Source organism: Neovison vison, chromosome 1, assembly GCF_020171115.1.
Source record: "Neovison vison isolate M4711 chromosome 1, ASM_NN_V1, whole genome shotgun sequence".
Taxonomy (NCBI): Eukaryota; Metazoa; Chordata; class Mammalia; order Carnivora; family Mustelidae; genus Neogale; species Neogale vison.
The window spans coordinates 241011745-241024108 of NC_058091.1; the positions used below are offsets into that span (position 1 = coordinate 241011745).

At 36.1% G+C, this 12364-nt stretch overlaps 1 protein-coding gene across 4 annotated transcripts in view; it reads left to right on the top strand.

Moving 5' to 3' along the window:
- FAM13B (family with sequence similarity 13 member B) overlaps positions 1-12364 on the top strand; it is a 75437-nt gene that overhangs the window by 56942 nt on the left and 6131 nt on the right. For 2 of the 4 annotated variants that reach the window (XM_044226870.1, XM_044226885.1), the window contains 7 exons: positions 901-966; positions 2353-2563; positions 3676-3805; positions 4406-4487; positions 6732-6961; positions 8724-8807; positions 9029-9124. In XM_044226870.1, the coding sequence (XP_044082805.1) occupies positions 901-966; positions 2353-2563; positions 3676-3805; positions 4406-4487; positions 6732-6961; positions 8724-8807; positions 9029-9124 (899 nt within the window). The remainder of the gene's footprint in view (positions 1-900; positions 967-2352; positions 2564-3675; positions 3806-4405; positions 4488-6731; positions 6962-8723; positions 8808-9028; positions 9125-12364) is intronic. The other 2 variants (XM_044226876.1, XM_044226894.1) reach the window with 1 other exon arrangement.

The window sequence follows — 12364 nt, forward strand, 5'->3', positions numbered from 1 at the left end:
AGCTGTGACAGATCCACATAGGCCTCCCACTGACTTTTATAAGAATGGGGTCAGTGACTTTCAGAGAACTGGTGGTAACTATTACATTTGAGTGACCTTTTCAGCCATGAACCCTGCATGTGCTTAGAAGAGTGGCTGTTACCAGAATATGTTTTTCCTTCCAATTTGCCACCAATATACAAAGATTGATTTTCGATATCTAGGAATTAGGGTGTTCTAATGAAAGTCTTCTGTAAGAGGCCAAATTATTTTAGACCCTAGATACCTTGGAATCAGAGATCTACCTTGTTTGATGTGACTCTTAAAAGAGAAGTGGGGTCACTCCAAATGGAAGCCCACCTTCCTCCTTGGTGTGTGGGTTTTGTGTTTTGTATTGCTCAAGGGACGGACAGCAGGATACAGTTGCCAAGCAGGCAGCACATGGCCACCAGTGGTATGAATTTGCAGCGGCTGGTCAAAAGGTTTTGGCTTTTAATACAAGTGGGCAGTAGCTTTCCTTCAGATTCTCTCCTGCTAAAACTCTTGGAAGAAATGCAAGTAGGATCTTTCCAAAGAGCAAACTAAGGGAGGTATTTTTCTGTCAAATCAATTAAATTGAAACGCTTCAAACAGTACTTGGTTAAGAGTTTCCATTTCTTCAGTTTTATGTTTGAGTTTTAATAAAACAGCACTACTTTGATTTTTTTGCCTTGCTTGCTGAAATGGAAATATATGTTTGTGTTTGTTTTTAAAGTTTGGTTAGTAGTAATTTCTTTGAACAAAGTTTTTTATTAGAATGCCTAACTGGTTTTAGGGAAATGTTTTGGTATCTTTGGCTTTGTGTTAGTTATGTGTATGGTTTGTTCTGACTGTGCTGTGTGTTCACTTTAGTATTTTTTGCCATTTTTTCCATTTTATTAGCGTCATGCCCTATCACTTTTCCCCTCATTGATTTCAAAACAATGCATCTGCAGAGAGATGGGGAGGGTAAGTATGGTTCACCATAGTTTAGTTTTTTTGCCTTTTGATGGTTCACTTTGTTTGCCTTTTTATGAGCCCTTCTCCTGCTATCCCCATATATTAGGAAAACGGTTCTGGGTTAAAAATGATACCCAGATATAATTGTTTTTGTACTTCCCTCTTAAAACAGGTGATTTCTCACAAAATGCTTATTACCAGTTATTTGCTGGGAAGCAGGTACAAGGGTTGCTTTGAAAATCACTTTATTGCTGGGTTTATTCTGGGATTGCACGCTTTGTACCCAATTTTTAGTTATCAGATTAATCGGGGCTTTAAAAACTAACTAAATTATCTTGTTACCCTGGAAAAATTATGTAGTGCTTTAAATTGCTAATATTTTTTTTAAAGTTAAATTTCTAAAGTAGCAATCTTTTCCTATTGTATGAAGAAAAAGAAAATACCAGTCTTTTTGACACTGTCAAACCATCTTTGCATCCAAAAATACTTAAAAACTCACTTTTGCTATTGTTAATATGATGTCATACATCAAAGTTTTAAATTGTAGTTATAAATAAAGTTAATATGTAGATGGAAAAGTATTTCCACTTTTTGGATTCTAGTGATACTTGTATTTTTGTATTTGGAGTATATTTGTGGATTGTATGTGTTCTGTATGTAATCAAACCTTAACATGGGCACAGACATCAAATAAATCGACGTGGGTTCATTTGAGAACATACAGGATAGCTCCAGGAAGATAAATGTGCTTAAGATCTAGTGCTGTTAAATTTTGTCCTGATAATACTGTTGAGTGTTTAATTACTCAGATATGTAGTAAACATAGAAATCCTGTAATAGAAAATAACAAACACAATTTAGTGTTCGGGGCCGGGTGCTGTCAGATGAGTAAGCTGCTCATTTGGAAATGTTAAGAATTCTTTTGGGGTCAGAGAGCTCCATTTGGTGTGTTGTGAATAGCGTGGGGAATAGCTTCCTTCCAGTTTTAAGACAGTCACTTGACAGTGAGTGATAGCTTATTCACCTGGCAGCTTTGAGGATGGTTTTGTATTTATTGTTTATAAAACAACACTTAAAAAATAATATCTAATATAACTTTAAGAGCTTGACAGTGTCCTTTCTTGCTTTGTGACTGGGTTCAGAAATTTAAGGTATAACTTCTATGGGAAAATGGAACTCTGAGCAAAAGAAAAAAAGCATAGAAAATTAGAAAATATAGTAGTACGCTTTATGAAGATCCTGTATCCCTTTTTTTTTTAAAGTACATAATAAATATTATATGAGCCACTACATAATGATATGATTTAAAGAAAATATATCTGATAGTTGTGTGACTTTTTTTTTCCATGCAGAACCAAGAGACCCATGGTACCATTATTTGTGTTTGTTTTACAGAGCCATTTCCTGCTTTTAAGTCTTGGCAGGAAGACTCTGAGTCTGGAGAAGCTCAGCTCTCTCCACAAGCTGGAAGAATGAATCATCACCCCCTGGAAGAGGACTGTCCTCCAGTATTATCACATCGTAGTTTAGATTTTGGGCAAAGCCAGCGTTTCCTACATGATCCAGAAACATTGGATTCCTCATCTAAGGCACTTTCTTTTACTAGGTACATTATTTTTATATACTTAGGAGAGGTGATTCTTATGTCACTAGATCCTTTGCAAAATTTAATCCTTCAGACCTTACAATTCAAAGCTTCTCCCCCTCTACCATGAAAAATGTTTTTGTAGTTTTTTGGTGGGGGCTCATAAATTCTGAGTTCATGAGGTGTAGAGGTTTGCTTTCTGTTAGACTTTCCACACAGTATACATAATCATTTTTTTCACCTATTACTGAAATACAGAACTCTGGAAGGGAAGCAGCAAGTGGAACTCACCAATTCCTCATGTTTGTATTGTGAAGATTTAAAATTGATTCTGAATGTCAAAACCTTTCCTTTGCAATTTTTTTTTTTAAAGATTTTATTTACTTGACAGCAAGAGAGGGAACACAAGCAGGTCGAATGGAAGTGGGAGAAGCAGGCTCCCTTTAGAGCAGGGGAGCCTGATGTGGGGCTCGATCCCAGGACCCTGGGATCATGACCTGACCCAAAGGCAGACAGCCATCCAGGCGCCCCTTTCCTTTGTAATTTGAATATAAGCTGGGCATCTTTGTTTCATTTCTGCTTTAGTTTAAACAACTTTCGAGGGATTATATATTGTTTTCAGCAGTACTTGTGTTAGCTAATGGTGTGGTCTCTAAAAATATAGTGTAAGGTTTTGTTTTGGGTTTTTTTGTTTGTTTGTTTTTTGTTTTTTTAACACTACCTGTCCTTTAGTTTTAGGGACTTAATTTTTACCTTAAAGATTTGCTTCTTGGAAATGGCGTGATGTTATATCAGGGTGATAAGAGTCATAGTGTTGATATCTTGAAATAAATTTTTTGACCAGGTAACTTTTTTTTTTTTTAAATATAATTGACATACAACATTCTCTTACTTTCAGGGTGCCTTTCTAGCTCAGTCGGTAGAGTGGATGACTTTTGATCTCAGGGTTGTAGGTTCAAGCCCCACTATGGGTATAGATAAAACTAAAAAACAAAATTTGAAAAAATTGTTTTGGTTTTAGGTGTACATCATAGTAATATGATAGTTTTGTACATTGAAATGAACCCCATCATAGATCTAGCTACCATCTGTAATAACTTGAAATTTTAACTAACACTCTTATTTTAATTCAGGATTCGAAGGTCATCCTTCAGTTCAAAAGATGAAAAAAGAGAAGACAGAACACCGTATCAGTTGGTCAAGAAACTTCAGAAAAAAATTAGACAATTTGAGGAACAGTTTGAAAGGGAAAGAAATAGCAAGGTAAATTTATAGCATTGTCCAGGGTTTGGCATATACATTGGAACTGGGAGGAGGTTCTTTGGAGAGCGTTAGTCCATCTCTTCCCTTAGATAATGAAGTTGAGGTGTGCAGAGAAATAGTGATCATGTAGATCGGAGATTATATAGATTTAGCTGCCTCCATTTCCAGGCCAGTATTCTTACCAGTGGATCTTTATATTTTAATCAGCATAAAGCTTGTATAACTTTAAAATGAAATACTTTACATTAACAAATCATGTTAATGCTATTTCTGCTTCCTCAAAAACCACAAATAGCAAGGGGTGATGGGAGAGGGAAGGCATGGGAGGGAGGGGGACAGATATTTAATAATTGGAACATATGAAGTAGAAATAATCTTACACTTTGAGTCAGAAGACCTATCTCCAAATCTGGCTTTCATCAGTTGCTAGATTCTGCTCTGAGAGAGCTTTACTTGATATTCTGTTCTGTCTACTTCATAGAAGGTAAGATGAAATAAGGATTGAATGAATTGTCTGCTGTGGGAACTGTAATATATTACTCGGGCATCAGTTAACAGTTATCGCTTACACAGAGGTGTCCATGTTCCTTAATTTTTTAGCCCTCCTACAGTGATATTGCAGCCAATCCGAAGGTATTAAAATGGATGACAGAGCTTACCAAACTGCGGAAGCAAATTAAAGGTAGAAAATATATCATTTTTATAATATGTTTGCTTTAAACAGATTTTTTATTCTCATTATTATAGTATTCTCATTATTACATGAAAATTGTATGAATAATTCTGTGACATGAACTAATAGTGAGAATAATATTCTATGAGAATTATGGTTATAATTTTTGATGATTTTTAAATCTGAGACACTATTTGGCAAAAATAAAAGTTTCCTTTTGTTCTTTTATTAGTTATGGCCAAAGTTGAAGTACTCTATTTTTCTGTTTGTCTTTCTGGTGTTTTTCTTAGTCTTTTGAAAAGTGCCCTAGATTGTATATTCATAGGTGATATTAAAAAGTATCTGGAAAAACAGTTCAAATATTAAGCAGTTTTGGTTTTGGTAGGTATTTCATTAAGAATTTTTGATAGGTATTTACGACTGTCACAATAAACTGTTTATACTACAGAGACTAAAAATTGTAAGTCTTCTTTAAAGAAAAACTAGGTGTGTGTTCCTGGGTATTGGCCCAATATAGCAGCTGCTAAGTTGTATTTACTTTATGGGTGTTTAATCAGCATGCGTTTTAGTATTTGTTAATACTTGCAAAATTATCTGTACCAACTATGGGCTTATAACGTGGAGCATCACATTTTGGTATATTCATTTGAATTTATTCAACAAAATTTTTACTATTATTAAGTACCAAGTACTTGTAGACATCTGAGTCTATGTTGCTGGATAAGACAGTTATTTGTCCCTGTGGTCATTGAGTTCACATCCTTGGGTTAAAATAAGTTTCCTTACCTCTTTAGAATTTTCCCCTATAATTCTATTCAGCATTTCCTTGTTTAATGACAATTTCCAACTGTCTGTGAAAATCATTACCTTGAATGTGTTACTGATGGGTGTATTAAATTGACAAGGATTAGTCTCTTAACTAATTTTCCAATTTTCTTCCCTTTTTATTATCTCACAGTTCATTCTCTATGTAGCAGCCAGAATTATCTTTTAAAAAACTCTCTTTATCATCAGAGCCCTCAATGAACTTCCCTTTTAACTTAGAATAAATCCTTACGATGGAGAGAAGTAGTGATCATGTAGGTCTGAGGTTATATAGATCCTTAGCTGCCTCATTTCCTTGCCTACTGTGCCCTTGATCCATTTTATCACATCCCACTCTCATTTTCTGTTCCTTAAACATACCATGCTTCAGGGCCTCTGCACAGGCTATGGCTTCAACTGGGGAGGAATGCTCTTCCCCTAAGTCTTCTGTGCTCCATTAGCTGCTGTTTCTTCCATGTTCACCTAGTATGTCCCTATCTCTAAAAGTCCTTTTTCAGTCCATTAAATATAGTTGCTGTTCCCTAAAGTACATTGCTTTTAGCACTGTGACAGCATCCTATGTTCTCTTCTTTATAGCACTTGGCATTCTTTGAAATTATTATTTTTTTTTCCAATTTATTTATTTTCAGAAAAACAGTATTCATTATTTCTTCACCACACCCAGTGCTCCATGCAAGCTGTGCCCTCTATAATACCCACCACCTGGTACCCCAACCTCCCACCCCCCCCCCCCCGCCACTTCAAACCCCTCAGATTGTTTTTCAGAGTCCATAGTGTCTCATGGTTCATCTCCCCTTCCAATTTACCAAAAAGCACATACCCTCCCCAATGTCCATAATCCTACCCCCCTTCTCCCTCCCCCCCTCCCCCCAGCAACCCACAGTTTGTTTCGTGAGAATTCCGGACTTCAAGCTTTATTACAAAGCTGTCATCATCAAGACAGCATAGTACTGGCACAAAAACAGACACATAGACCAATGGAACAGAATAGAGAGCCCAGAAATAGACCCTCAACTCTATGGTCAACTAATCTTCGACAAAGCAGGAAAGAATGTCCAATGGAAAAAAGACAGCCTCTTCAATAAATGGTGTTGGGAAAATTGAAATTATTTTGTTTTTTGGTTTTTGTTTTTATTTCCTTGAATATATGCTCCATGAGAACAGGGACGAGGTCTGTTTGTTTAATACTGTACCACCAATGCTTACCAGAAAATCTCACTTTATGGTAAGGCTTTCTATGAATTACTGTTAAAAGAATGAATGGAATAGCTTGCCACATACAGAATTTCAGTATTTCATGTAACCTTGAAATACCGGAGCCTGTGTGCTGTTAATGTCTACTTTCCTGTTTTATATCTTGCTTATTACTCTTTGCATCTTTAACAAAATCATTATTACTGATCTGTGTGCCCTCTTGCTTAAATGTAGATGCAAAACACAAAAGCTCTGATGGAGAATTTGTACCTCAGACACGCCCACGTAGTAACACTCTTCCAAAAAGCTTTGGCTCTTCTCTGTACCATGAAGATGAAGAGAATGAAGATGAATCCAGGGTCATTCAGAAGGAGAAGAAGCCATCTAAGGAAGCAACACTTGAACTTATTCTGAAAAGACTGAAAGAAAAACGTGTTGAACGGTGTCTTCCGGAAGATATCAAAGTAATCTTGAGCTATGCTTTTTGCCCAACTAGCCTTTAGAGTCCCTGAAAAGAAGTACCCCAGTGCCATAGAGATTGTAGGTAGTCTTACTGGCCTGAATCTGCTCCCCAGGTTTGTAGGTAAACAACATGTTTTTTTATCTGCACACCAGAAATGATCAGACTTCTGGGAGTGAATCACAGTAGTAAAACTAAGGGGCACGTGGCTTGCTCAGTTGGTAGAGCTTGCAACTCTTGATCTTGGTGTTAGGAGTTCTGAGCCCCACATTGCGTGTAAAGATTTTTAAGAAAATCTTTAAAAAAAAAAAAAAAATGTAAAACCGAAAAAGCCAGAATCCTGATTTGTTCATTTGTACTGGGACATTTGGCAAAATGAGTGTATAAAGAGCCTAAACATAACTGAGCTTGAATCTCGGCCTTGTGTCTTGATACTTACAGGTATTGTGCTGTTAGCTTTTGCCAGGCCCCGACTCACATTATTTGCATTCTGCCCCTGAGTCCCTTCAACTGTCTTATGACTTAAAGATATAAGATTATGTCCATTAAAATACTAAGACAGTATGGTGGTTGTGAGGATTGAATAAATGAATATTTTTGAAAAACCATTACTCAGAGCCCATGCCTACGGGGAGTCCTGGTCAAAAGCATTTGGCAACCCAATTTATTTATGAAATGAGGTCTGCTGGGAGAGTACAGAGATGGTCTCATGTGAACTTTTGTGTAGGCAGTGATGAACCCTGATGCTTATTCCTGCCTTGACAACAGAGTATACCTCTTTCATGATTTAAATATTGGATTGTTTGTCTCCCTTGAACAGGGCTGGATTAGAAATTTTGATCACTCCCTTCCCTCAGCTTTTTTATTTTTAGTTTTGTGTCAGATCAACCAACCTCCTTTCCCCTCTCTCCACCGCTTTTTCTAGAAATGATTTTGATTGGATTAGCTTTATTCAGATACTTTGTCCTAGGTTTAAGGTGCAAGCTTGACGTTGAAATCATAGTGTTTTACAGTTCACCCCTAGTTGTCCTCTATTGGATTTACATAATCTAAAGTTATATTTGTTATAGGAAGATATGATCCAGTGATTTTTTTTTTTTTTTTAACCTCTGTTCTACTCTGCTGAGAAACAGGGCAGTATTATCTAATCCTGGGAATGAGAATTTATTTGGTCTAGAATCCAAAGGGTATTCTGTGGAACATTGGTTCATTGGGATGTTAAAAGGTGGCCAGTGAAACAAAGTGGGAAGGTTCTTTGGGCAAATAAATTAGGATGTCCTTCCTCCTCTTTAATTTAGAGTACTAAAAGGTAGGAGGTTAGTATTGCAGTGTAAACAAAAGTGTCATAGGAAGGGAAACTGAGCTCATAGATTAGCAGTCTAGGTCACACATTGGCAGTGTTGTACTTTTTCAGGATCTTTCTGTTATACTGCTGTCAGATTTTAATTGTTTAGTAGAAATACTGGTTTATATGACAAAAAGAATTTAAGTAACTTATCCAAGGTTACTAAGCCGGTATTCATGATTTGTTCAGATAAAATAGAAGTAAGTCACCAAAGAGAGTGGATATCTACTTACTGGGAGACCAGATTTTACAAGAGATTGAAAACTACTCTCTGCAAATTTGTAAGGAAAGGCTGTATTTCTTGTTAGCCTAGGCTGGAGTGGTGATGGGCTGCCCTTTCACCCCAATTCTTTACATTGTGAGATTGAGGAACGTAATATGTTGCCAATGAGAGTGTTTTGTTTTTTCTTTTAAATTCTAGAAAATGACAAAAGATCATTTGATAGAAGAGAAAACGTCTCTCCAAAAAAGTCTTCTTTACTATGAAAGTCAACATGGAAGGCCGGTAAATGTCTCTTTTGCTAAAGAGATTTGATTTTCTGCCCTAACAAAGAGGACAAATTTCTTTAGTGGCCCACATCTTCAGAGCTGCTTTGTAGAGCATTGCTTCGTCCGTTTAGGAGATTGTCTGCTTATTTAAAATAACTTCTTAAAATTGGGGGAAAGTCATGTTGCTTAATGTTTAAAATTTCTGATGACTTGGTAATTTTAATTTTTTTACTTTAGGTGACCAGAGAAGAAAGGCACATTGTGAAACCTCTCTATGAGAGATACAGACTTGTAAAACAGATGCTGACAAGAGTTAGCATCACTCCTGTTCTTGTGAGTAAAACACACGAAGATTTGTCTATTCATTTTACCAAAACTTATCCTTTAAAAAATATATTGTGGTGGTGTATTGGAAAAATATACAGCTAAGGTAGCAAGAATTGTATTTGTAAGGTGAGGTTACTGCTTTTTAAAGAATAGGCAATTAATAATCAGTGCCTACCTATCATCTCCCAGGCACTTGTAAACGTGTTTTATGTATGTCATTAAATGAAGAAGATGTCATTAAATCCTGACAAGTCACAACAGGTAGCAGAAGATAGCCTCAATCCACAGGTGATGAAACTGGGACTGAGGAGTATATGCCCGGGGTCATCTACCTTGTAGAATTAAAAAAACAAACAAACATATTTCAGACCCTGGCTTAGTTTGTTTCAGTTTAAATTCTTGTGTTTGAAAACACATCAGTTTTATGATGGCTGTCATGAAGATTTAATTGTACAATCTAATAAAATGATTTCTTTTAGTTCATCTTCTTTAATGAAGAATTATCAAAATAATGCTTTTTTACATTTGTGTACATTGTTAGAGAAAAATGAAAACTCTTAATACTTAGGTGCAAATTAGTGCTGTCTCCAAATTAACCAGTAGGTAGTAGGACTCTAGATTTCTCTCAGGCTCACATAGAAAACAGCATGTAGCCCATTCTGAACCATTTTGTAGGAATTAATTTATTGGAACTGTGCTTTACTTAGGCATACAAGGTCATTTTTTTTTTTTTTAAAGATTTTATTTACTTATTTGACAGACAAGTAGGCAGAGAGAGAGAGAGAGGATGAAGCAGGCTCCCCACTGAGCAGAGAGCCTGATGCGGGGCTTGATCCCAGGACGCTGGGATCATGACCTGAGCTGAAGGCAGAGGCTTTAACCACACTGAGCCACCCAGGCACCCTGGCATGCAAGGTCATTTTTAAATCAATAGCCACTTGCATGGGGATTTCTTTTGGGCTTTGACTACCTTACTACTACTCATTGTTAGAAGGTTCACATTGGCCTTCTGAGCATTTTTTATTTAACCCTCAAGTAAATATTCCTTTTTAAAATGGCTTTTTAAAAATTGGTCATCTCAGCACTATTTGATTTACATATAATCAGTTTTTTTGAGCAAAGAATCCTATATAGGTTACAGTCTTTGCGCATACAACAATTTAATATGGATTTTATCCTTTGATTACAAGGCATTTTTGTGTCTCATTGACATATTCGTAATTCAAATTCAAATAGTCTTTGAATTTTATGAACATAATTTTGGAACTCCACAGATTTGTTTTTAATAAACTGAAGCTATAGCAAGTATGACTAGATCTTACAGATGCCTAAGTATGATTATCGTACAGAGAAATTTGAGGTATAAAAGTTAAGCCAAGACAGTTTGGTAGGAAAGAATTTTTTCAGCAAATGAGGTTGGTACAGTTGGGTATTGATATGCAAAAAAGACAAATGTAGACCCTTATCTGACACAAAATTTAACTCAGAATGGTTCACTGACCTAAATGTAGGAAGTGAAACTATAAAACTAATAGGGAATAGAAGAATAAATCTTTGTGACCTTGAATTAGGCAGTGTTTTCTTGCATGTGACACTCATTGGACCTCATCAAAATTAAAAAGTTTTGTGCATCAAAGGACATTTTTGAAAGTGGAAAGACAACCTATAGAATGGGAGAAAATGTTTGCATATCATGTATCTGATAAGGGACTGGTATCTAGAGTATATAGAACTCTTTCAGTTCAATAATAAAAGGATTAATAACCCAGTTAAAAAAATGGGGGAGGGGTGCATGGGAGGCTCAGTTGGTTAAGCACCTGACTCTTGATTTCAGCTCAGGTCATGATCTCAGGGTCCTGCGATTGAACATTGAACCCCCCTTCAGGCTCTGCACTTAGCTTCAGGATTCTCTCTCCTGCTCTGCCTCTCCTCCACTTGCTCACTTGTGCTTTCTCTCTAAAAAAATCTTTTTGAAAAAAATTGGGCAAAGGATTTGATACACATTTTTCCAGAGAAGATATATAAATGGCCATTAAATACATGAAAAGAAGATCAACATCATTAGTTATTAGGAAACGCAAATAAATCCACATTCAGATACCACTTTATACACATTAGGATAGCTTTAATGAGAAAAGATAACAGTGTTGACTGGATGTGGAGAAATTGGAATGCTTACATTATGCACTGCTGGTGAATGTAAAATGGTACACCCACTTTGATAAACAGTTTGATATTTCCTCAAAGAATTAAACAGGGTTGTCATCTGACCTAGCAGTTCTCCTCCTTGTTATATGCTTGAGAGAATTGAAAACATGTCTAAATGAAAACTTGCATACAGATATACATAGCAGCATCCTTCATAATGGCTAAAATGTAGAAAAAAATGAAATTTGGAGCAACTGATGAATAAACAAAATGTGGTATATCCATATAATGGATTATTAGCCATAAAGGAATGAAAGTACTAATAACATGTTACAACATGGGTAAATTTTAAAAACATTAATGCTAAGCGAGAGAAGGGAAATACAGAAGGCCACATACTTTATGATTCCATTTATGTGTAATAGCTAGAATAGGCCAGCCCATTGAAACAGAGTAGATCAGTGTTGGCCACAGGATAGGGGGAGAGGGCAAATGAGTTAATAGCTAATAAGTACAGAGTTCTTTTGGGATGATGAGCTATTTTGGAATTAGAGGTGATTTTTTAAAAAATGTTCACAGTGTTCTTTGTGAATATTTAAAAACCACTAAATTGGACACTTTAAAGGAGTGAATTTAATGGTATGTGGATTGTATCTCAGTGAAGCTGTTATTTTTTAAATGGAGTTTAAAGGTGTCCTGAGACCAAAAAAGTTGACGGCTCTTTAAAAAGGAAAATGTGCCAAATAAAATTACATGTAATACTTTCCTATTTTTTATTTATTGAATGAGATCTTTTGGGCTATCCAGACATTAATGATAATTTAGCATTTGTGTGCATACATAACAAGAAAGCATCACAAAAATGAATATACTAAGGAATTCCTAAAAAAATATAAATTGTTTGGTTAAGATTTTGAATATAAAGCTTAGTATCTGTTCCATAGTGAATGAAGCTTTCTTTGAATGCTTTAAAAGTTTAAAGTAGAGGGACGCCTGGGTGGCTCAGTTGGTTGGGCGGCTGCCTTCAGCTCAGGTCATGATCCCAGCGTCCTGGGATCGAGTCCCACATCCGGCTCCTTGCTCAGCGGGGAGCCTGCT